This window comes from Schistocerca americana, chromosome X (genome assembly GCF_021461395.2).
Source record: "Schistocerca americana isolate TAMUIC-IGC-003095 chromosome X, iqSchAmer2.1, whole genome shotgun sequence".
Lineage (NCBI taxonomy): Eukaryota > Metazoa > Arthropoda > Insecta > Orthoptera > Acrididae > Schistocerca > Schistocerca americana.
This window is the reverse complement of record NC_060130.1, coordinates 161,068,402-161,095,342: the sequence shown is the minus strand read 5'-3', so window position 1 is coordinate 161,095,342 and position 26,941 is coordinate 161,068,402. Positions and strand designations below refer to the sequence as shown.

Sequence of the window (26,941 nt, the reverse complement as noted above, 5' to 3'; positions counted from 1 at the left end):
AGAAAAATCACAAACACGTGGGGTTTTGAGGAAGAAGAGAGAAAAACTAACAGACATACATGGTCTACGCAACGAAAGCTAACCCATTCGTTGTTTATGAAGGAATACTGGGCGGAAAGGAAGGCCAACAAATGTTGATTACGCGTGGTCCTAAGTGATCCATCCGCGAAGAAGAAGAAGAATGACAATGATGTCGTGTATTGTGTTTGCATGAACCTTCAAGTATTAATAATGCAGCAACACATATTACACTTTCCTCATCTCTAGACATGACCTGGCAGACAATACAAAAACAATGCCTGGTACCCATGGCTGTTCCCTTTAATTGTTGGTATGTCTGGCCTTCAAAAGTGAAGAAGTTGTGGGTCAGGATGAAGCTGGCTAAGGTAATGAGGAAAGAGGTTTTAGGTAGGGTGGCAGGTGATCGGCGTAAAAGGAAGTGCTCCATCGCAGCGAGGCCCTGGATGTGCGGAATATTTGTTTATAAGGAAGTGGCATCAATGGTTACAAGGATGGTTTCCGGGAGTAATAGATTGGGTAAGGATTCCAGGCGTTCGAGAAAGTGGTTGGTGTCTTTGGTAAAGGATGGGAGACTGCATGTAATGGGTTGAAGGTGTTGATCTACGTAGGCAGAGATACGTTCTGTGGGGGCTTGGTAACCAGCTACAATGGGGGGTTACCAGGATGGCCCCCTCGTACGCCAACCAATTCATGGGTCGCTTAGAGGAAGACTTCTTGGTTACCCAGGCCTGCCAACCCAAAGTTTGGTACAGATTTATTGATGACATCTTCATGATCTGGACTCACAGTGAAGAAGAACTCCAGAATTTCCTCTCCAACCTCAACTCCTTTGGTTCTATCAGATTCACCTGGTCCTACACCAAATCCCATGCCACTTTCCTTGACGTTGACCTCCATCTGTCCAATGGCCAGCTTCGCACGTCCGTCCACATCAAACCCACCAACAAGCAACAGTACCTCCATTATGACAGCTGCCACCCATTCCACATCAAACGGTCCCTTCCCTACAGCCTAGGTCTTCATGGCAAACGAATCTGCTCCAGTCCGGAATCCCTGAACCATTACACCAACAACCTGAAAACAGCTTTCACATCCCGCAACTACCCTCCCGACCTGGTACAGAAGCAAATAACCAGAGCCACTTCTTCATCCCCTCAAACCCAGAACCTCCCACAGAAGAACCACAAAAGTGCCCCACTTGTGACAGGATACTTTCCGGGACTGGATCAGACTCTGAATGTGGCTCTCCAGCAGGGATACGACTTCCTCAAATCCTGCCCTGGCATGAGATCCATCCTTCATGAAATCCTCCCCACTCCACCAAGAGTGTCTTTCCGCCGTCCACCTAACCTTCGTAACCTCTTAGTTCATCCCTATGAAATCCCCAAACCACCTTCCTTACTCTCTGGCTCGTACCCTTGTAACCGCCCCCGGTGTAAAACCTGTCCAATGCACCCTCCCACCACCACCTACTCCAGTCTTGTAACCCGGAAGGTGTACACGATCAAAGGCAGAGCCACGTGTGAAAGCACCCACGTGATTTACCAACTGACCTGCCTACACTGTGAAGCTTTCTATGTGGGAATGACCAGCAACAAACTGTCCATTCGCATGAATGGACACAGGCAGACAGTGTTTGTTGGTAATGAGGATCACTCTGTGGCTAAACATGCCTTGGTGCACGGCCAGCACATCTTGGCACAGTGTTACACCGTCCGGGTTATCTGGATGCTTCCCACTAACACCAACCTGTTAGAACTCCGGAGATGGGAACTTGCCCTTCAGTATATCCTCTCTTCTCGTTATCCGCCAGGCCTCAACCTCCACTAATTTCAAGTTGCCGCTGCTCATACCTCACCTGTCTTTCAACAACATCTTTGCCTCTTCACTTCCGCCTCGACTGACATCTCTGCCCAAACTCTTTGCCTTTACAAATGTCTGCTTGTGTCTGTGTATGTGCGGATGGATATGTGTGTGTGTGCGAGTGTATTCCTGTCCTTTTTTCCCCCTAAGGTAAGTCTTTCCACTACCGGGATTAGAATGACTCCTTACCCTCTCCCTTAAAACCCACATCCTTTCGTCTTTCTCTCTCCTTCCCTCTTTCCTGACGAAGCAACCATTGGTTGCGAAAGCTAGAATTTTGTGTGTATGTATGTGTTTGTTTGTGTTTCTATCGACCTGCCAGCGCTTTTGTATGGTAAGTCACATCATCTTTGTTTTTATATATATAATAAAAAAGGTTTTACTTACATGAGCTTTCAGAGCCAGTGGCTCCTTCTGTCAGCAGAAGAGTTGAAGGGGAAGGAATATGGGTGAAGGAAAAGGATCTGGAGAGGTTTAGGAAAGTGGGTAGAGTTGGAAAAGCCGCCCACAGCACCCCAGATAAGAGGAGACTTTATTGGATGGGATGAGAAGGAAAGACTGATTGTTGGGGACTGCACCGGACAAGAATTGAAAATCTGGGATCCTAAAGGTGGAAGACAGGATAATATGCAAGACGGAGATTACTGCTAAAAAATCGTGCACGAGTTAAGAATGAAAAGGTAAGTGCATTGTATGTAACAGAGTTGGGAGGGGAACGGTGAAAAATAGACAGGTCAGAAAATGAAAGGTGTTGAAATCTAAAATGGAGTGAAGAAAGGAGTAGTTACTGTGAAGAAATACTGAGATGGAAAAAATTAACATAAATGAAAGATGGATGGCGGGAACCAAAGATGTGTTGTAGTGCTTGTTCCCACCTGTGGAGTGGTGGTGGGATGGTGAATACGGCAAGTGCTGCAGCAGGGACAGTCACAAGGGTAGGAGCCACAGGTAGGGAGATGGGTACAGAAGGAGCATAGGGTCTGTCAAGGATATTGTGGAGACGGGGAGGGCAATGGAAAGCTGTTCTAGGTGTGGTGGGCAAAATCTCGGACAGAATGGATCTCATTTCAGGGAGTGATTGTAGGAAGTCATAGTCTTGTTGAAGTAGCTAGTTAATACATTCAAGACCAGGATAATACTGTGTGACAATTGGTGTGCTCCGAAGTCGGTTTTGGAGGAATCAGCAGTATCTGTATTGGATGTGATGGCCAAGGAAATCTGTTTTCAAACTATGCTGGTGGGGCAATTGTGTCCAGTTAAGACGGAGGTGAGAATGGTGATATATTGCTGTAAAGAGTCTGCGTCTGAACGAATATGTTTGCCTTGAATGCCTAGGCTGTATGGGCGGCAACATTTGACATGGAAAGGGTGCCAACTGTCAGAATGTAAGTACTGTTGTTTGTTAGTAGGTTTAATGTGGACAGAAGTGTGTAGGTGACCTTCGGTGAGGATGAAATCGACATCAAGGAAAGTGGCATGGGATTTGAAATAGGACCATGTGAAATTTAATTGGGAGAAGGTATTTAGAGATTCCAGAAATTTAAACAGGTCAGCCTCACCATAAGTCCATAAGGCAAAGAGGCCATCAATGTATCTAAACCAAACCAGGGACTGAAGGCTTTCGGATCCCAGTAAAGCCTACTTCAAGCAACCCACGAGAAGGTTAGCATAAGAAGGAGCCACCTGTTTACCACGGCTGTACCCCCTGATCTGTTTGTATGTCTGCACATCAGAGGTGAAGTAGTTGTTGGTAAGTATAAAGTTGGTTAAAGTGAGCAGGAAGGATGTCATAGGTTTGGAATCAGATTGGCGCTGACTGAGGAAACGTTAAGCTGCAGACAGACCATTTATGTGGAGGCTGTTGGTAAAGAGGGATGTGGCATCAGTGGTGACAAGCAACTGTTCAAGGCAGGGTTCTATGTCAGGTTCACTGTTGGAAAGTTTTGGGATTGGGTTGCAGAGATTTATTTCCAGTTCACATTACGTGTGAAGGAAAGAAGGACCTTCACCAAAATGCGGGTTTAGGGCTGAAAGTGAGAGACCCTGTGATAATATAGATAATTCAGGAGGGGAGAGTGTGTTAGACTAGAGGTTGGGAACACTGTATTGTTGTGACTGGTTCTTGTGCTCATGAGTTGTTATTGGTCTGGTGGGCAGTAGTGAAGGCTGTGGGATGTTGAGGAGGTTGGTCAAGTTCTTTTTGTACTAGAGGAGTGATGGTTGATGGTGTGGTTGTTTAAGGGAGCTGCAGAGGGACAGGAAGGGAAACACCACTGTTGAGGTAGTTTAGAAGGTGGGATAGCTTTTTGAGGCGAAGTCCAGCATGTTGTTGCAGTTTGAAGTTGACTTAGGAGATACCATCCAAGGCAACATGAGGGGCAGACAACTGCAGGATTTTGTAGGAGGAGAGAAATAGGGTGGAGGGGAAATTGGCATATTAGGCGTACAGGTCACAGTAAGTGCAAGAGGTTGCTATATTTGAAACTGTAAAAAGCCTGATGTAGAGTAAGATTACATCCAGAAACAGGGACTCTGTGTCAGGCCCTAGGCAGTAACTCCAATGGATGAGCTGGTTTCAAGATACAGAATGTGGGACCATAGTTTTGATAGTGCAAAAGCATGTTTTCTCAACGAATGGATGTAATACATGATGGCATACATATGGCAAGAGAGGACAGTTTGGAGTTTCATAAATGGTGGGAGTGGCAAAAAAGTGAAGCAGAGTGTGGAAAAGGATAGGAAAATGGAAGAATAGCAAGGAAAAAATCCAGAAAAATCAGATAAATTTGTACGAACTCGAATTTCTCACCAGCAAAATGGGCTATATGGTATGAAGAAAGAAAAAGTCGATAAGAAAAGTTGTCAAAAGAGAGAACATTTTAAAAACTGTGCAATCAAAAGAGGAAGTCATGGGAGAAAATGTAAACTACTTTGCTTGACAAATAAAGTAATCTAGGAGATAGAAGTAAAAGTTGATCAGAGTAGTTTGGCACAAATCAAACACACAAATGTGAAAGAATTACCTATAAACAAGGTAAGTGGAGGGCTGAAAAGAAAATAGCTGTCAAATTTGCAAATAAATCAGCAAAAGATGATCGTGAGAAGGCCCTGCAGTGTAGTGAATCCTAAACAAATTATTGTAGGCAACTTCGTAAAAAAGTGTCTACGAGCACAGGTATTAGTACTCCTAACCCTGTGACCTTCCCCGCTGCGAGACTTTGCCTATGCACCCCACTACCACCACCTTTACCAGCCCTGTAACTGGTAAAACATGTACTATTAAAAGGAGAGCCACCTGTGAAATGACACGCATCATATACCAGTGTTAATGTGAACACTGGTCGGCCTCTTATATCGGTGTGACTAGCACCATGTTATCAGTAAGGGGGAATGGACATATGCAGAGGGTGTATACTGGCAACACACAACATCCTCTTGCACAGCATGCTCTACAACATGGCAGTCTTTACCTCAGTGCCTGTTTCACTACACACACCATCTGGATTCTTTCCCCAGACACCAGTTTCTCACAACTCTGCAGGTGGGAACTACATGTCCTTGGTTCTCGCCACCTACCTTACCTTCATTTACATTAATTTCTTCTGTCTCAGTATTTCTTCACAATAACTACCCCATTCTTCACTCCGTTTTACTTTTCTATGTCTTTCATTTTCTGACCTGTCTATTTTTCGCCATGCCCCTCCCACCTTTGTTGCATACAATGAACTTAGCTTTTCACTCTTATTAACTTGTGCACAATGTTTTAGCAGTAGTGTCTGTCTTGCATATTATGCTGTGTCCCACCTTTAAGCTCTCAGGTTTTCAAATCTTGTCTGGTGCAGTCTCCAACTATCGGTTTCTCCTTCTCATACTAACTGGTAAGACTTCCCTGACCTGGGGTTCTGGGTGACTTTTCCGAACTCTACCCCTTTCATTAACCTATCGAGATCCTTTCCCTTTCTGTTGGAAGAAGGAGCCACTGGCTCCAAAAGCTTGTGGAAGTAAAACCTTTTTTTTTTTAAAGTGCGTGTTCTCCTGCCACTGCTTGATGAGTAGATTTTTTATTTAGCCACTTACATTATACTGTCACAAATTGATTATTTTCGTTGTTAAACTCAATGAAAAGTTAAGGCAGAACTAGAAAATATTTTTAATAATCATTTTGAGGTGTTTTAGAGAAAATAGGACCAAGCTGATCATTAGAAATGTCAAGGTTGTGTATGAAAGAGGCGATACCTATCAATTTGATAAAACTGAAATTCAACCCACCTTTCCTACTGAAATTAGGAAAATAATAAATTCACTCAAAAGGTAAAGCTTGTATGGAATTGATATCATTTCCAAGACAGTACTAAAAGATTGTTCCCAACCGGTACATAGGATTCTCAGCCACTCGTGTAGTAGCTCACTGAAGCAGGGCATTTTTCCAGGTAGACTGGAATATGCTATTGTTAAACCATTGCGTAGAAAAGGGGATAGGTCTGATGCTAACAATTACTGCCCAATCTCACTTCTGACAGCTTTATCCAACATTCTTGAAAAAGTGATGTATTCAAAAGTAGGTTCTTATATTTGTAAAAATGAAGTACTTACAGAATATCAGTTTGGTTTTCAGACTGGCTTTTCAACAGAAAATGTTATATGTGCTTTCGCTGATCAAATATTAAATGCTCTGAATAAAAGAACATCACTCATTGGGATTTTTAGTGACCTCCCAAAGGATTTTGCTGTGTGAATCATGAAATTATTCTAGATAAGCTTAAGTATTGTGCTATGAGAGGACAGTGTGCAAATGGTTTAATTCATATTTAACTGGGAGAATGCAGAAGGTTGAAATTAACAGTACAGATAGGCTGCAGAAATCAGCAGAGTCCTCTAACTGGGGAGGTATCAAGAATGGTGTCCCACAGTGTTCACACTTGGGTGCCTTACTGTTCTTAATACATGTTAATGACTTGTCACTCTTATGTTCACGAGGATGCAAAGCTACTGCTATTTGCTGATAATACAAGTATAGTAATCAAACCCAACAAACAAAAATTAGCTGAAGAAATTGTAAATAATGTCTTTCAGAAAATCATTAAGTGGTTGTTCTTTGCAAATGGACTCTCACTAAAATTTGAGAAAATGCAGTATATACCGTTGTGTACAGTAAATGGCATAACACCTTGATAACTATAGACTTTGAACAGAAGTCTGTTGCCAAGACAAAATATTCAAAATTTCTGGGTGATGTGAAATTGAATTGGAAGAATCACATTGATGATGTGCTGAAACACATAATTTTGGTGATAAATGTATCAGTAAATTAGCCTACTATGCCTATTTTCATTCACTGCTTTCATATGGCATCATATTTTGGGGTAGTTCATCATTAAAAGAAAAAATAACCATTGCGCAAATGCATGTAAGCAGAATAATAGCTGGAGCCCACCCAAGATCACCTTGCAGGGATCTATTTAAGGAACTTGGGATATTCACAGTGCCTTCACAATACATACATTCACTTATGAAATTTGTTATTAATAACCCATCCCAATTCAAATTTACCAAATAGCATTAAAAGTCTGACAGATAGCCAAGTGTGACCAAGGTGCGGATTTCTATCGTCAATGAAGTGAATGATTGATACAAAATTCCAACCATTGTTTACAGAAACTTGGTACCCGTGTTGAAAAATAATGCCATGGATCTGTGTGTCATTTTGGAGTGTAGTGCAGCATTAAATAAAAATTGGTCTACTTTAATGATACATAACTTACTTTTAGAAGTCCTTGTACGTTCCTCCAGCAGTAATGAAAATAAAATAGGGTTCATCATATCCACTGAATGATCTAAAGTTATGTATTTAACAACATTCCTTTCTTTTTTGCCTCAGATTTTTAATTTTAAGTTCAGACACACATTTGTGTGTGTTGTAATCCTTACTATAAGTCTAGTATCAACAGTACACTAACTATTTTCTGCAAATCCACAGGATTAGCAGATCTCCACCCATCTGCAATTAGAGGATCAGACAATTTGCTGAATGAGAGAGGGAAAGTGACACCTGGTAAGTTGTATACTTAAAGTTACCTGGTGAACTGTAATAGTTACAGTACAAGTAGACAAGGCTCAATACATTTTGTACCTTTAAATTTTGCTATCATCTTGCAATATCTAATCTAAAATCTAATGGTTGTAGGGTTGCTTTACCTATACAATGTAAAATTGCCTTCATAGAATACAAACAGATTCCTGCAAACCAGGAAAACAGTTGCTCATTCAGTTCTGTACCACATTTTATGTGAGACTTCATTGTGGTAACTACCTTACCACATTTTGTGTCGTCAAGTAATGCACTTGTAAGTGAAGATAAGGCTATTCAGCAGCTGTTTGAGATACTGAATGATTCAATAAAGGCAGAAATTTTAGATACTGTTTCGTGGATGAAATATGTTTAAACTATGGTTTTCATGATTAATTTGGAGCTGATATGACAAAGGTAGAGTATGGCATACTACCACCAATTGGACATAGTTAAACTGTAGTTCATTTACTGAGTCTCCTTTGATTTGTATTTGTGGAACATGCATTACAGAAAGATAACTATAACAAGGAAGCCTATGAAGATAATTCTAAGTACATAGGGATTTCAAAAAGTCAGTTACACGTGTCATCCTATGCTAAGACCATTGTGGGGTAGGGGGGGGGGGGGGGTGCATTGTCAGAAGAGAGTACATATTACAGGTTTCCTGCAGGCACAGCTCTGCTGTTGTGTGGATAACAGGTACATCACTGTGTGGGAATGAAATAGCGTGAAAACTGGAAACATAATCCAAAGTTTAAATACCTATGACAGTAAAATTCTTGCGGGTGAAATATCTAAATTGCACACAGATTCACTGTGGAAGTTGGGCGATATATGGACCAAATACAGCAGTCTCTCCGGCTGTAATGAAATTGTGCCGACAATTGACAAAGGCTGCACAGATGAGAGTGATGCTAATTGAGATGTCCAGATGTTGCACCTTGCAATTTCCATCTTGTTGGCAAGCTAAAAGAAAACCTGGGGGGGTTTTCCAATGAGGAGGGCATTCACACAACAGTTCACAAATGGTTCTGTGACCAAGGTGTGGATTTCTATTGTCAATGAATTGAATGATTGATACAAAATTCCGACCATTGTTTACAGAAACTTGGTGACTGTATTGAGAAATAATGTCATGGTTCTTTGTTTCACTTTGGAGTGTAGTGCAGCATTCAATAAAAATTGGTGTATTATAATAATGTATAACTTACTTTTTGAAGTCCTTCTATGTTCCTCCAACAGTAATGAAAGTAAAATAAGGCTCATCATTTAAAATTACATCTTAACAACATGACTTTCTTTTTTGTCTCAGATTTTCAATTTAGGTTCAGACACATGTTTGTTTGTGTTCTAATCCTTCCTGTATAGTCTGGTATCAACAGTGCTCTAAATATTTTTTTACAAATCCACAGGATCAGCAGATCTCCGCCCATCTGCAATTAGAGGATCAGGCAGTTTGCTGAAAGAGAGAGGGAAAGTGACAGCTGGTAAGTTGTATACTTGAAGTTACCTGATGAACTGTAATTGTTACAGTGCAAGTACACAAGGCTCAAATACACCTTGCACCTTTAAATTTTGCTATCATCTTGCAATATCTAGATCAAAAATGTTATGAGTGTAGGGTTGTTTTCCCTTTACAATGTAAAATTTCCATCGTAGAATAAAAACGAATTCCTACAAACCAGGTTAACAGTTGCTCATTCTGTTCTGCACTATATCGTATGTGAGAGTTTATTGTGGTGACTATGTTACCACATTTTGTGTCATTAGGTAATGCACAGATCTCCTTATAGTGATCACTCCGAAGTGGTGAATAAAGTAAAACCACAGATTATCCCATTTCTTCACTGGACTAATCAACAGTTCTTTAAGACAGTTAATGATTCAATGATGACAGACATTGTAGGTACCTTTGACAGTTTTTGTTGTCCTTCAGTGTTTTTGTGCCTGATATCACCACCAGACACTTGGACATGTTATATTTGGAGACTTGAATGTTTCACATAAATAATAATTCAGAAAATAATCCCCTTGACATAACATGAAATCGGTGGTTGTTACAGAATGTTGCGAATCTTGACATTTCCCCCAGTTTTGTGTAACAATGTAAATCTGGGGACATTCATTTACTGGTATTGGTAGCTGATATTGTGTAATGATGTAACTGGTCTCAGTTTATTTTTTGTTAGTTTTTTATGAATTACCTCAAGGATGTGGTTTTGCGTATCATTTTTAAAATAACCATCAACTTTCTGCATAAAGAACTCATGTCCTAGATGTGACTTCAAATGAAGATAACCTTTCTCCAATTTTTTGGTTCATTTTCATAGCAAATTGTACCAAAACTGCTACTTTCATGTAGAAATCGTTAATATTAGAACTGCTGATGGACCATTTTTGTCCCACTAAATAAATTAAGCACTGCCAATTACCATACATTGTAGATAGCCTTATTTGTGTCTGCTGCTACAATGTGGATATGAAACTGTAAGTGCAGCATGTAAATGTTCTTCAGGAGAATTCTGATTGTCCTCCATACATGTAAAGTTGTTATCAGTGATTTTCTCTTCTGTGGTTGGATTTCGTTTATTCATGAACTTACTCTCAAACACATTCAAAAATGCACAGAAACAGAGGCATGTAATATGTTGAGAAATGATGAGTGGTCATTACCACTAGAAGAGTTGATGCAGTCCTTATCTTGCATGTGCCACTGAATCCAAAGGAATAGAATTGGAACTGGCTGATCAGAGAATCGGGTAATATTATTTTACAAATCTGTAATGTCACGTAATCACTTCGGTGAAATCATGAGGTTCCTCAGATCTGATTTGAGCCCAACGCAGTTGGAGTGACTAAGAAGTGTCAGTTTTTGCTTCCTCTCAGCTGTATAGTAGGATTCATCATATATTTGTGGCGATGATCGGTTGTTATTGTTCAGGTACAGATTTTGATTCACTCAGTTTGTGGGTTTAAAACTTGACAAGAATGAGCAAAAATACTGGATGGCTCTCAATAAAGATTCCAAATATATGCTAAATGCTTTCCCATAATTTGGTAATGATGAAACTCGTTCTGGTGATGAACATCTTATTGAATTTAAAATGAAGAAACTTTTTGATCCAAACCTAAATAAAGAAAGGAATGTGACCACTACTTCACCTCAGTTTCACTAGCATGAGATCTGAAAACAAAGTGATAAAACTTGCTTGGTGTAGTAAATGAAATTAGAAGGCAAGTTCCTGAATGCATGAAGGAAGCTAGGGAGGAGCTATACAACACTAACCTTCAAAAATGAAAATATGATCCTTGCATCCAGCTGTACACATTGGAACTGACACAAAGTCAAAGTGTGACACAGTGACATGTTACAGTGAAACTAAGTAAAGAGTAGATGCTGTTGACATGATGGCCTGCAAGTATTGAAAGATGGTGGAAGAAGTGATGCCCTGTTAATACTTTTTATAGTGATTCAGCAGGCATCAATGCTTGGGTAATCTACAGAGCAGTAACAAATATCAAAACAAGATGATGAGATTTCCTTCTGAAGGTCATGGAGAGACTTGCCAAAGGCTATGCATCAACTAGGACCAGTACTCTTAACGCTATTCACATTGAATCATCAGACATAAGTGAATGTCACAGCAACTACCAGGTATGAGAATCTTGCAAAGAAGGGAAAAGTGTTTAGAAACGTGCATTGAGTGCCAAACCAGTTAGTAAGAACTGAGTTGTTACAGTTTCCTATCCCTGCAGATCACAAAGCTCTATCTACAGGCAGACAACAGTGCCCTTTGGGTATCTAAAAGAACATATTTGCTTACACAAACTATCAAAATTTCAATAATTGTACTGAAAACTTTTTGACTTGACTTTATTTCTATAAAAATACAAAATTCATTTCCATATTTAAATTGAATTGGATAAAAATTAAGACAATATTCCTTTGTATTTTGCTGTATTAGAATTTTCTAACTAATACGAAAGTATCTATCATGACTGTATTTGATGTTTAGAATTAAAACAAAGTAACAGACAATTGGAGTGACCATTTCTTACAAAACAACTCATCTCCTAAAATACAAAGTTGAAGAACAAACTGCAGACAGATGAACTAGAGATGGGACTTGTCCCTGCATTGGTTTCAGGGGCTTCGAAAAATCTGACAGTTCCTGTGCTGATGCAGTCATTCAATTAACCTGCATATTTTCATAGTATGCTAGTATAAGTAGGAAAACCACCACATATGGTACTTTCATTTTACAAACGTGCAAATCAGCGTGTCACATGCTCAGTTTTCTTCTCTCAGCCATTTGCAGTATGTGATCTTGCAGGTGCCATTTTGGTTTACATGTTTGTGTAGCTATAGTGCAATATTTGATGGTTTTTGTATTTATGCTTGCTCATTATGACAATATGCTGTTTAATTTATGCACCAGATTGAAAGTCTGTCAAAAACGCATCATTTTTTATGTTTTGCCGTGCAAAAATCAGGAAATGTTACATCAGCAGATATAACAGTACCTCTATTCCAAGTTAAGCATTGGATAATAGCTTCATTATTATTAGAAAATAAAGATTTAGTGATGAAATGGGAAGCTTATGGAAAACATGAAGACAAATATTTCAGGCTCAGGTGGAGGAAGCACTGAAAAAAACTCTGTGTTGCATCTTCAAACTAGGCTGCAGCTGTTAAGTGGCTCCGGAAAGGCTCAAAATCATGAAAAGTTCAATTTTTACTTTTTTGCGTTTTCTGAACATGCAGACTATTACCTTTTAATAGATATATAATTTATTCAATTCCGAAGACTACAACTATTTTTATATATTTTTTGAAATGTGTTCTACATGGGCGTGACCCACTGTGGCGTTGTTAAACTGCTGTCAAATGGTGTTATTATTAACGTCCGTGTTCATCAGGTACATTTTAGTGATGTGAGATAAAGTATGTGTTGTGGCTAACCTGTGATGGTTCAATATATATCGCTGGTGTGATTGTCGATTGTTTCGTGTTTATTTACTCTGTCGTTATCTCGAAAATATTCGTAATTAATTCTGTTTCTTGAGTCTCTGTTTTGTTGAAGTATAATAATGAGCAAAAGTAAAGTTATTAGAAATCCTCTGAAGGCTTTTAAGAAAAGGAGAAATGTTGGAAAGCCAAAGGTATGTGTTATTACTGTAAACAATAAAGACGATAACCAAGTGAGTGAACCTAACCTCTCAAGTACACCTGCCCATAGCAGTCAAAGTGGGAAAGAAAATACTTCACAGAAGAAGCTTGGTTCAATGAGTGAAAACTATGAATGTTTTATGGGCGAATCGGATGTGAATGAAATATTTGATATGTCGGTTCTCAAAGGAATTTTTTCAAACTGTGTAAGATGTATTCATTGTAGTGAAGTTGGTCTGGAACTCTCCATAATAAAGCACGTAGGACTTGCTAGTGAAATACAACTGAAATGTGATAAGTGTTCATACATGACCACCTTTTGGAACAGTGTTGCAGTAACTGCAACTGACGAAAATGGTAGCAAAATCTACGAACACAACAACGAGCGATGCTTGCTTTAGACAAGGAACGCCTTCGGGCTGCAGACAGGGCTGTAAAGAGTCTAGAAATACAAGCAAGAGTAAACAGGAGGAGGAACAAGAGGAAGCTGGAGGAGGAGTTTGCAGAGGATGAAGATAATCCATCCTATGGACCTGGAATGCACTAAAAAGTTAATCCAATCTTTGTCGCTCGATTCCCAAAACTTTTATTTTCTCATACTAATTACATGTTTTCTAAGGATCTTCCAAACATATTTGTTTCAAACTTTCAGTAAATGTTACACAGTACCTTCTGCATAATTTAACACAGCCTTTTTCCAAAAAACTGTATATTTTTGAATATATAAATAAAAAATTGCGAAAAAATGTAGTGAATTTTCATTACAATTGAAAAAAAATCATCTTTAATAACTGAACTAAAATTTTGTAAAATCCCTGTGTTAAGTTGTAGCCCATATTCCAATAAATAATCTGTAAAAAGTTCAACTTCATACCTCAAATACTTTGTGAGGAAAGATGTAATTTATAAGCGTTATTTTAACATTGCAAGTATAGGGCGTTCCGGAGCCCCTTAAAGCCACAAATTCATGCATGTCTGTTCACAGTCCAAGGTTCCTCTTCCAACACTGAGATGATAGCGATGAACTCTATTAGTTGTGATATGGCAAAGAGTTTGTGAAGTATACATTCAGTGGCAGGTTTCAGCAGTGTAAATATTTTGAAGAGCTACAGATCTGTGCAGACTTTAGCCATAAACCAAGTGCCTATGTTATCAGGAAATGTAGACATTGTACATTAGATTATTGGTAGACAGATATAGTTACTTTTTTAACATCACTAGGGACATTGTTGAATTTCTGTTCATGTGCTGAAAGACAGTTTGTCTTCCATTTTCAAATGTAGATTGGAGTGGTTGTTTTCATACTGCCATGGAGTTTGATGTATTAGTGGACTAATGTCTCGGACGAGAACTTTGAAGTTACAACAACGTTGTTGTCTGAAAACCTTTAAACCTTTCAACACTGTACAGTTGCAGAGTTACTTCTGTAATTGATTACATTTAATAGGTTGAACATGAATCTTTCTTTTTCTCAATATACAAATTTGATGTCAATAAGTATAATTTATAAGTATATTTTCATTTTCAATGTAACAGTGGAAAAACATGAAATAAGACAGAAATAATGAACTTGACCATAAAATAAAACAATGTTTTCCTGTCTGTAGTTCCTCCGACAGATATGGCAGTTATAAAATCACCAATAAGGGATGCATGTTAGGGTTGTTTTTTGACACACTTTTTGGGTCATTTACATCAAATTGCCCCTCACATTTACTGTTGAGGATAAAATCACCAAAGAGGCGAGAACAAATACAATCCTTGCTCAAATAGAGTAGTGGTGTAGAGACAATAAATTGTCCGTAGCAGTTAACAAAACAATGCACATGCTGATGGAGGTAAACTTTCCACGAATTGGAACCTCCTTCATAGTGTCACAAGATAATTCTATGTATGCATGTGGAATACATATAACTAGTGGTATACCCAGACAAAAATTAATCTTGCAACAGCATTTCACAAATGCAGCACTAAAAGCAGCTTAAGTGCTGCATAAGTTAGTAACAGAAACTGTCCCTGCATAAGTTAGAACAGAAACTGTCCCTACAGACTGCCGCTGCTGATCGGAACCTACCATAATGCTATATTTATGGCCATCACCAACTGTGCGGTTTGTGTCTAGATGCACCACCTTTGCTAAGCTCAAAAGTGGGAATATCTTGTTCAGAGTATAAAGGGGTTTGCTGATAAGGCTTACTGGAGTACCTGGAACTACTGCTGCTTGTGATTTTAAATATATTCTCAATAGATATTGCTGCCAAGTAGGTTGCTGCCTAACTTTGGGTCAAGAAATATGAGCTGGAAAGTGTGAAGTCTTGATGTGGCCATGAAGGTTGAATGAGATGGAAACAGGACTGGGCGCATTGTAGCAAGTAATGATGTGGATGATATTTTTGTGCATGTGGAGGGAGAGAGAGAGAGAGAGAGAGAGAGAGAGAGAGAGAGAGAGAGATCATGTAGCACCCATTAAATTAAATTACTTGATATTGAACAGCATGCTGTTCAGCTGATATCTAGGGAGTATTTAGCTACTGTTTGGTTGTGGCCCATCTTCCTAGTGAATGGTTGCTTTGTGGTTACATAAACAAAGAACACTCAATTTTATAGATGACATGGGTGCTTTCCAAGGCATCTTTGCTTTTGAGTGGGTAGAAAATGTCACTGATAGATCTGCAGTAGAAAATGGCAGATAGCAATATGAGACCAATCCATTTTTTTTTTATAAGTATGTAGACCTGTTTATTTCTACAATGGTTTACATCAGTTTATATCTTGAACATTTAACTATTTTTCGACATAATCACCATTTCTGTCGATGCATTTTTGTAGATGCTGAGGTAGTTTTCTTATGCCCATGTCATACCAGCTCGCCACCATGCTGTTCAGAAAGTTATGAACCTCTTCTTTCACCTTGTCGTAGGAGCTGAATTGCTTTCCAGCCAAATGTTCTTTTAACCTAGGGAATAGGTGATAGTCACTGGGTGCCAAGTCAGGACTATAGGGTGGGTGATTATATTCCACTGAAACTATTGTAGGAGAGCAACGGTTTGCCGAGCGATGTGTGGGCGAGTGTGAATGTGTATGCCCTGGCTGAAAATTCCTCTTGTCTGGTTCTGAATTGCCCGTTTGAGTTTTTTCAGAGTCTCACAGTACTGGTCAACGTTAATTGTGGTCCCAGCGATTCAGTTATTATCCTTCTTTTCACAACTACCTCCACCCATACATATTCTGTCAGACAATCTTTATTAGTTTAGTCCCACAAAACTAAGCCAACCTTACTGAAGAGTCCATAAGCTACCTGTCCACAGTTAAATATTTTTTCTGTGGAATTCCTAATTGCTACATCCCAACTTGAAAATTGAAACCTGTGCCACACAGACTCACAGTCACAACCTGTCAGCCTCATATATTCATTGTGTGATACCATTGCTTCACCATTACCTCCATAAAATTTTGCAGCCAGCTTCTCATGACTATTATGCTGTGCCCAGGTGACCACCTCTGCCCACCAAACGCACTGAACCTAGCTTCCCCACACATCAGAACTCAAACAGACCTGTGACATTGTCATCAACCTTTCTTCAAAAGGCATCAGTGCTACAGCAGTTTTCCCACTCCAGACTAAATCATGTTACACTTGTCAAAGACCATTCTCTTTTACTTAATTCCCACTTTTTTTGCCATAACCAATGACAGTGGTATCACTGCTGCCTCACTGAGCTTATTCTTCCATACAGTGTTGATTCTTACACGCTCCCACATGAGCTTCTCCAGATAACCTTAAAGGGATTCTTAACCTGCAGTATTGCCTCACTTTCCATCCCTAAATTGCTGCTGAGTTGGATCAGCCTCACAACTATGAAACAACATAAATATGGTTGACCTTCCCTACCAGAATACATGACAGCATGAGTCATGTACTTAAAATACTGGTCTTATGTACTAAACCCTGTACAGTATATTAAATGGCTATGATTTTGGATATATAATCAGTATCATGGAAATTGTCATAAATCAGCCAATTAAGTTTGAAGTGTAAGTAGGGCTTGTATTTCACTGTGGTTGCACTTGGAGGAGGAGATGATACAGGAAACTATCTGACAAGAGTCTGCCATATTCAGAGGGTCTGAATTGTACATCAACTTGTAGAGAAAGTTATGATGGTGTCACAAACATGGAAAAGTGCTATACATTTAAATAGCTGTACTAGAAAATTAATTTACAAAAGTCACAAACTCTTTCCTCCAGGCTGCCAAGAAACACTAAATGCATCACTAGTGCACAGGTAACCATGTCTAATTTAAAGAGCATTGTGTTTTGTATATCAGTAATGTGACAACTATTTTTGTATTTCCCTGAAATGTACAGGTACCAAGATGGTTTAATATGGAAGAAGAGGATGGAACTACGCTTCCAGAAAAAAATAATAATATTAGTATACCTGGAAGGAGAATGTTGGTTTCAATCTGATGATGGCATATGCCACTTGGAGGATAGCAGTCGTACCGATAATGGTTTCGTCATCGTCCACAACAGATAGTGTAATGGCATAGCAGCCAGAGTGCCATCTGTGTCTATCCCTTAATAGGGAGTGCTCACAGCCAGAAGGCTCAGGGTTGAGCAAACGTGTGAAGCTAGCAGGAAACTATGCCATGGAGGTGCACTCTTGCCTCCTACAGATCCAATTGAGCGAGTTTGAAAGGGCTCAAATTGTGGCCTTCTGAATGTCGGGGTGGTCCTCCCAGAGAATTACCACACAAGTGTGACGTACTGCTTCAGTTGTGCGACAATGCTGGTATCTGTGGTCACATGAACATTTTCGCACTTTGTGATGATGTTCTGGACGTCCATGCAGCACATACGCCCACCAGGATCATCGTATTTTAAGGCAGCATGTGAGTCCAGATAGCTCGACATGAACTGTTGCGAACCAGTTAGTAGCAGTGGGACTATGGGCATGCACTCCTCTAGCATGTCTTCCATTCACACCACAGCATCGATGTGCACGGCTCGACTAGTGCTGTCAGAGGATCACTTGGAAGATAGAGTAGTGTAGAGTAGCGCGCAGTGCACTTCAGTGATGAAAGCACATCCTGCCTTCAAGTGAGTGGTGGTTGTTTGTACATAAAATGTAGACCCGGTGAGCACTGTCTCGTAGATTGCATTCGCACAAGATGCACTAGGCCTTATGGTCTGAGGTACAATAAGGTGCAATGTCGTTCACCTTTGGTGTTTCTAGGGGGCATGCTAACCAGCTATTGGTACTTGCTGAATGTTGTTAGACTTGTTCTTTTGCTATTCTTGCAACGGGAATGTGATGTGTTGTTCCAATAGAATAATGCTCGCCCACCCACACACTGCCCTTGAAACTCAACATGCTTTGCAAGACATGCAGCAGCTTCTCTGGCCAACACAATCTCCAGACTTGTCTCCAATCAAGCATTTGTGGCACCTGCATTGTCACCCATGGAGGCTACACAACATACTGATATGGGTGTTTCAGCATGGGTTGATACCTGACACCTCAGAACTGCCTGCACTGTTGCAACAGTAAATCTTAAGTCAATTGGAAACTTCTAAAAGAGTGTACTAGTTTTTTTTCAGGCTGTGTAAATTGTAAATTGGGATGTAGTTCTCCATGTTACCTGTGTAAGTAGTTATTAAGAGGAAATAATGAATAACTGAGGACTCAACTCTCTCTTTTAACATGTTCATGAAATTTATTTACCTGTAGTAAACAATGTATATAAATTAAACATCATTAGAATTTTAAAATTTCATATCTAAATTAACACATTACTAAAATTGCAGATTTGACAAGACACACAGCATCAAATGTGGACAGAGGTCTCCAAAGACAGCTGGTGAAGGAAGGTTCTGCTGGTGAGTAAATGTGATTAGTGCAGTCACTAAAATGAATATGCTTTGTACTCTTATTTGCTTTTTCTCTTTTTATTTGTATTCGTGTTTTACTCCAGTGTTTGGTTCTTCTTTTATCTAGTAGATAAAGTAGAGGTTTGCTTTGTCTTTGTTTAGACACACAGATTTAAACATTTGTGCTCTTTAAAATTTTATTATAAATCCACAGGTACTACAGGTGTCCATTCATTGCCATATACAAGATCAGTTAATGGGACAAAAGGGGGCAAAAGTTTGACATGTAGTTGGTGGAATGAAATCGGTTTATCTGAAAAATTTGGTTTATGCAGGAGTGAAGGGAAGGGAATATGAACAAATGAGTATCTGTTTAGGGCACATTCTCTTGTAAACAGTACAAGAGTGTCAGCAAGCAGCATTCACTCATGACCAGTTTGTATTAGCAGAGGCTTGCTAATATTTCATCTGTTTTAAGTCTCTGGGCAAATCATCAAAGAAAGTTCTACTCCTAAGCACTCATTCTATTGCAAACAGCGTAAAGTTTTCATCTCCACAGTCAGCTTTGTCTCTTTTACACATTTCTCATTGTTGTAACCTGCCTTTTACATGTTTTTCTAAAGATGGAATTGATGAAAAGTGGTAGTAGAGTGGTGGTTGCTGCTGCTGCTGCTGCTGCTGTTGTTGTTAATCAAAGAATATTAGGATCAGAGACATCAACAGCTAAAGGAGGGAGAGAGGCTGTAAAAAGAGAAACCAACAAACAAACTAATAAATGATGATAACTCTTTGCTTATCGTAGGTGGAAACAATCTAATGTAGACATACACCTTTTCTTCCTTATGCCATTTTGCTTACTCTGCCACTAACAGCAGACTTACTGTATGTAATACTTCGTTAGTTAATTACATGCTCCATGAATCATTTTGCATGATAGATCATAATGATGTGGAATCACATTTTACATTCACATCGCAAAGTAATATATGGTTACATTCTGAACATTTCTAACTCTGTGTGTGTGTGTGTGTGTGTGTGTGTGTGTGTGTGTGTGTGTGTGTGTGTGTGTGTTACAAAAAGATATACAGATGTGAGTTAGTAATTCCTACCCACCACCTCTTACACATAACGATAGTTATAGAAATTCTGCTATGAAATAGAAGGCGTTTCTACAGTATCGCAACAAGGAATATCCAAATTAAAACTGTGTGCCCGACCGAGACTCGAACTCGGTCGGGCACACAGTTTTAATCTGCCAGGAAGTTTCATATCAGCGCACACTCTGCTGCAGAGTGAAAATCTCATTCTGGAAGGAATATCCAGCTTCTTGTAGCCCTGTTACATAACCTTGTCCAAACGCGGTGAGTTGTTGATAATGGCATCTTTATCACCTTAAAGGCATTTTTGACTGACATCAACTCGCCATATCCAATTGCGAAGGTAACTAACGCTCACTACCATGACAGTGTGTATTTAAAGTAAACCTAATCTGCATCCTCATAGTGACACTGTCAGCGCCACTGTTATGTGACTGCTACGAAATTTGAATAGGCATTGTCTTTCAAATGTGGAAACACACCTTCCAACTTTCGTTTGTGTCGCTCAACTCCTTGGTGTTGCAATATTTCTTTTCATCAGCATATGCGCCACACATCAGTTATGATGATATTATCTATATAATTGGAATCAAAATTTCAGGTGATGCCTGGACATCTAACAACTGTTTTTTGTGACCATTTTATAGCACAGTTATTCAGTGTATATCTCACATTTGTTTTATTCCTGCCAGACATTTTACCATTGTGTTCTTGTTTTTATGCTGTGACACATGCATTATATATAAAAATTTAAGGTATTTCAATGATGATGACTTTGTTTATAAAAGTCTGGTCATGCCCAAAATCATGGTACTTGAAAATGGCCAGGGGCCAAAATCATGATTGTACAGTAGAATAAACAATCTATACAGGCAAACAATGGAACTCTCATTAAAAAATAAAATAAAATAAAGTAGGCTGATTTAATGTCCATGAGCAAAGGAGCATGTTGAGTGGGAAACCAAGAGAGAGAGAGAGAGAGAGAGAGAGAGAGAGAGAGAGAGAGAGAGAGATATTTCTGAATGGAATTAATCAACATTATTTATTATTTATGTTCCTGTTTTGATTTGAAACTGAAAATGGATATTTTATTATGCTGGGTACAATTTATAGGTGGTGCATATTAGCAAACGTATTAATGCTGTTCTTTGTTGTAATGCTTTTCAAGTCATCGTGATTGATTTATGGGCTTTGTGTGAGCTTATCACCCTGAAGCAGTTGTCTTATCTGTGTTGCACTAGGGATCAGTTGAAGAACTTAATACAGAAACAGGCCATGTCAAAAATATATTTCTTCAGGAAATTATGAAAACCATTTAAAACCTCAGATACTGTCTTGTTCTAAAATATATCTTTTAAAGTTTCTTCCTGAATATACTTGAAATGTTCTTTCACCATCTAAGTAACTTATATTGCAGGCTAATTACAATAATAATTGCGAGAGAGATAGATGGGGTGGTGGTGGTGGGGGGGGGGGGGGGGGGGGAGGAATCATTGACAGTCTGCTTGGAGTTTCATCTTAAGTCAAGTCAAATGGACTTCAAAATAAAAAGGGGGACACAAAAAAGAGAACTGACCATTGAAGTTGCTTCATATTTTCATCACTAATTTCTCTTTTGGGAACTGTTTCGCTAGGTTGTCATTGCTTGATATGATGAAGTGGGGTAAGAACAGTCAAATAATAGTCTTGTCTAATGTTTGACTCCACACTGTAACGCTTAGGAAAAAGCTGTTTCGTTTGCTGGTTGTCACCTCACCCTTCCTTCCTATTAAGAAATGAAGAAGATTAATTTTACAGGCAAGAAGAAAAGATAAAATGAATTATGTTTACCTGGAATTATCTGAAACACATTTGGCTGAAGCACTTTTTCCTTCTTGATAAATGTGTCCCTTGGCTTTTTAATAGATTCTGATTTCTTTCTCGATATCTGCATATTTTTTACCAGTGAAGACTGTCTTCAGAATTCATTACCAGCTCAAGTACAAAGATTTAACATAAGCAGCATCTCTCTTAATAAAATAAAATAATTACCAGGCACATATGAACACACACAAGCATGCCCACCGTCACCCTAACTGTGATGGTGGCATTAGACATGGCTGTTGCAACAGTGCTTCTCGATTACAGGTCAATTAAAATATGAATAGTAATAACATAACTAATTATGTATTTGTTGAGTCCTATCCATTGTTCACATTTTCGATTTTCTGCTCTTTTTGTAGATTGCAGCAACCACATGTGAGTTTCAGAACTTTATTAGGATTCTGAAGTAGTTGCAGCTAATGTTAAAAATATCACAGTGTTTCTGAAGTTAATGTACAGTGACAAATACATTTGCTTGCCACACTTGCAATATTGAAATCACAATAACTCAGAGACTGGAATATTTTAAAAGAAGTTTGCCACAAGCCAAAGGAGAGGGGTGGAATAGTGCATGCTGTATTTTAAATTCTGTGCTGGATAAGGGTTGAATGGTTTAAGAACTGTTAGGTCATTACACCAGAAGGCAGTTGCTGCCATTCACTGTGAAGAAATTTTGCTTACTACTGGGACATTTAAGGGCGGCCTGACTGCCTCTTCTGTGTGTTTTAGTAATCCATTTTGGGATTTGTACAAGGCAGTTTAGAAGGGTACATGTTCTAAGCCAAGTCTGGAGTTAATCCCCATCTGACCTGATTTGGAGACTCACACATGTTTAAATTGACAACATTGTTAGAAGAATCCACTTCCAATGTAGTTTTTTGTATCTTGATTTTATAATACTGTAGATAAACATTGGAATTTTATTTTTGTGTATGCTGTTATGTCAAGACAGTCCTCCGTGGGACACTCATTTTCCATGCTCATTGCGATCAGTATTTATACAAGACCTTTAAGCTCCTGGGATTTTAGAGATGTGTTTGTAGGAAAAAGTTTCTCATCTTTTCTGATTCAACAAGTGACCTCAAAATGATTAACACAGCCCAGATTTGTTTGCAAAAACAAATGACACAATTTGCACTGAAATTTGTAAAATATGCATAAATGATATGCAGATAAAAATCGTACAACTAACAAATATTGTCATCAGTCCTTCACAGTTAGATTATTTGTACTTAGTTACTGTAGAAAAGTATTGCACTGCATTAATTTTTGCAACTCTGTATGTTTTGAAGGACAGTGCCTGCAATACCTAATTTTCTAGAGCAATGATTGTTGCAATGAATTATTCCTAGCCTTCAATTCCTTTATGATTTCTGGTAGCATTGAAAAGCAATTACGTATGTACTGCAGTTTATTTTCTGTATAACTTGAGTTGAAATGCTCTTGAGCAAGATATGGTCTCCAACCAGAAACCTGAGGAGGTAATGCTAATTTTGGAGCAAATTCTGTGAACTCCAACAGGTGCTTTACTGAAAATTTTCTTGACATAGGAAACTAGATGGTCAACTTGTGGATATTGTGGTCTCATCATTTCAGTTATATGATGAAGCTCTTGGGCTAAACAGGTCAAATGTATTAGTCTGACATAAAGAACTTTTAATGCAGGTCTTCAGGCTTTCCCAGCAAGGCATTGTCATCTTGGGAAATTGGGTTTTCTGCCGCCAGTTCACATCATACTTGCACGATATTTCGATCGCATAACTTGTGCAATTTTCATTGGGTATCCTCTGAGGGTGAATCTATTGTTGAACGGGTCCAGTATTTATGCGTTTGTGGGTGTTACGCGCTCCATCATTGATCTTCTCTGCACCAGGCGCTCTATCCGAGGTACCCGCCAGTCAGTAGCCACAATTGTACTATTTTCTAGCCATAGCTGTTCTGACTACTGTGGACATACATTTTGGCTGTTGTCAGTTCCTTCACATTCTGTCTGGTAAGTCTCCCCTGACTTGGGGTTCTGGGTGCCTTTTCTGAATTCTGCCCCTTTTCCTAAACCTCACCAGTTCAATTACTTCATCCTTGTTTCTTCCCCTTCAACCCTTCTGCTAGAAGATGGGGCCCCTGGCTCCGTAACCTTGCATGTGTGATACCTTTTATATGTGTGTTCTCCTACCTCCACTTGGTGAGTGGATTTTCCCATTACATTGTATTTTCAAAAACTAATTGTTTTCATTGACATATAATCTCTTCACCTGATGTTGTATTCTGCCTCCAAGTTGTACAGGGTGCTGACTCATGTTCGAATTGCTGTTCTTTCTCAAAATGACCATTCTCAAGTACTTGATTTGCTGTTTGAAATACCTCTGTCTGTGCGCCCAGTGTTAGTTGTGCTGGGTTATTTCCCCCCGGAGTTCGGATGTTGTCTTTGTTGCCTGTTTAGGTGATCGAGTGCTGGAGTCCAGATGGAGCTAAGCTGATATCCCATGTCACGGTTGGTCAGATTTTGTGTGACCTTTATTTCGATGGATTCTTTAATAACGCTATCCCAGTGTTTGGGTGTCTGTGTCAGAATCTTGACATCATAGAGTGATTTACTTCCAAACAGTGTTCTGCTATAGCTGACTTGGAAGTCTGTTTGAGTGTGGTGTGTTATTGGTGCTCTCTACACCTGATGTCAACAGTCTTGGTGGTCTGACTGATATATGACGTACCACATTGACACGGTATGTAGTAAAGGCCCGGTTTCTGTAAGCCCAGATCATCCATTACATGCTCTCACCCCAAGCCTTAATGTTGGTGAACAGAAAATGCTCGTATTATATTTGAGAATAATTCTGCTGATTTCTGCAGATATTTGGTCTAACATATGGCAAAGAAAGCAATCTTCTTTGCTTTTTATTGTACTTCTACTGACCCCTTTGGCAGAGAAGCAGGCCGCAGTGCCTTCTGAATGTCTCTGGAAGAATCTCTGCTTCCAGAGAACACAAACTGCAGGTCTTCTTTCTCTGTTGTCAGATGGACTGGCTATGAAAGAATTTGTGCCTTATGAACCAGAGTCTTGAGTACACCTTTCTTCAGTGCCGGATGATGGCAGCTATTGGCTCGGAGGTACAGATCAGTGTGAGTTGGGTTTCAGTAAATACTATAACCATTCAAGCAGACGGCGTGACAATGGGCAGCCCGCTCTCACCAGTGGTGGCAAACCTCTTTATGGAGAGACTTGAAGATGAGCCATTTGCACCGGCCTGGATCAACCGAAATGTTTCTTCACATATGTGGATGACACCTTTTTATTTGGTGCCAAGCCAAGAAAAAGATGCTTGTTTTCGTGGAACACCTGAACTCATACCACCCTAACATAAAATTCACAGTGGAAATGGAGAATGATGGGAAACTCCTATTCTTAGATGTTCTAATCAAGAGGAAGGCAGATGGCACTTTCGATCATAATATTTACAGAAAACCACCTCACATGATCTGTACCTGCAAGTCAGTACCTGTCAGAACACCTTGAGTCAGTGTTCCACAGAAACGTACATTCTTCTACAGACATTCAAAAGGCTCTGTGCCTTGCTTCTCCGCCAGGGATTGGTTGAAGTACAAGAAAAGCAAAGGAGGTCGCTTTTTTGCCGTATGTCGGATCAAATATAATGTCTAGAGTGTTTTCTGCCCACCAAGCAAGATTGAGGCTCGTCATTAGGAATGTAAAGGGTGATCTGGGCACACAGAAACCGTACATTTACCACATACTGTGTCAATGTGGTGTGTCATATATTAACCAAACCACCAGGACGATTGACACCGGGTGTAAGGAGCACCAACGACCCACCAGACTCAAAAGGCTTTCAAGTCATCTATAGTAAAACATTTTTTGGATCTAAATCGTTTGATGAATTACGGTGATCTCAAGATACAGACACAGATACCCAGATACTGTGATAGCGTTATTTAAGAATCCAACTAAATAAAGATCACAGAGAATCTGATCAACTGTGACGATGGGATATTAGGTTAGCTCCACCTGGACTCCGGCACTTGATCTCCCAAAAGACACAATGGAGGCAACATCCAAACTCTGGGGTAAGTAGCTTTGGAAATGGTGACAGAGCAAATAACCCAGCACAGCTAACACTAGGTACACAAGCAGTGGTACTTCAGACCGCAAATGAAGTACCTGAGGATGGTCGTTCCAAGAACGAGTGGCAATTTGAACACCAGCGGCCAGAAAATAATCCGACAGCCAGCCCTAGGAGGCACCTGAAGTGCCCAGCTACAGTAATAGGACAGCATATTTAAGAGGAAAGCTTAAATGATGTATTCAATGCCCAGTACAACTTGTAGGTGAAATAGAACATGAGATGACAAAATTATTAACTGACAAGGGCTAAAAAGTATGTGCACAGCAGTTGCAACAGCTATGTCTAGAAAATACTAAGGTTACTGGTACTGACTGGTACATATCTCAGACGGAGTGTGTGGCACAGCATGGATTGATGATGGAGCACCTAGCCCCACATAGGCATAAATACTAGACCAGTTCGAGATTGGATTCAACCTCAGCACCTGATGACGACTGGAAATTATGCGATCAAAATATTGTGCAAGTAAAACGTGAATTAGTAGCAGAAAAACAGTTGTCCATGTTGACAGCTTTTAATGCATTTACTGCATGTTCAATGTACTGAGCATTATATGTAAGGAATAACAGCACTGAGACCTGCTAATTAAGGAAGGCAGGATTGGGTTACGATTGTGGACAGGGCCCGGATCAATTACTATTGGTTTGCTTTGCAATTTTGCTCATTTATTTTAATAAATAATTTTTGAAAACAAGCCGATGAGGTCGCAGTCAGAATTTTAAAGCAAGTAACCACAATCACAGCTGAAGGCCTTTTAACGCCGACGGTGGCGCAGTGGTTAGCACACTGGACTCGCATTCGGGAGGACGACGGTTCAATCCCGTCTCCGGCCATCCTGATTTAG

At 39.5% G+C, this 26,941-nt stretch overlaps 1 protein-coding gene across 1 annotated transcript in view; it reads left to right on the top strand.

Moving 5' to 3' along the window:
- The window catches only part of LOC124555878 (delta(14)-sterol reductase LBR-like), a 147,418-nt gene that overhangs the window by 46,495 nt on the left and 73,982 nt on the right, over positions 1-26,941 (top strand). The window contains exons 10-12 of the mRNA XM_047129940.1: positions 7,862-7,936; positions 9,367-9,441; positions 18,936-19,007. Coding sequence (XP_046985896.1) covers positions 7,862-7,936; positions 9,367-9,441; positions 18,936-19,007 — 222 coding nt within the window. The remainder of the gene's footprint in view (positions 1-7,861; positions 7,937-9,366; positions 9,442-18,935; positions 19,008-26,941) is intronic.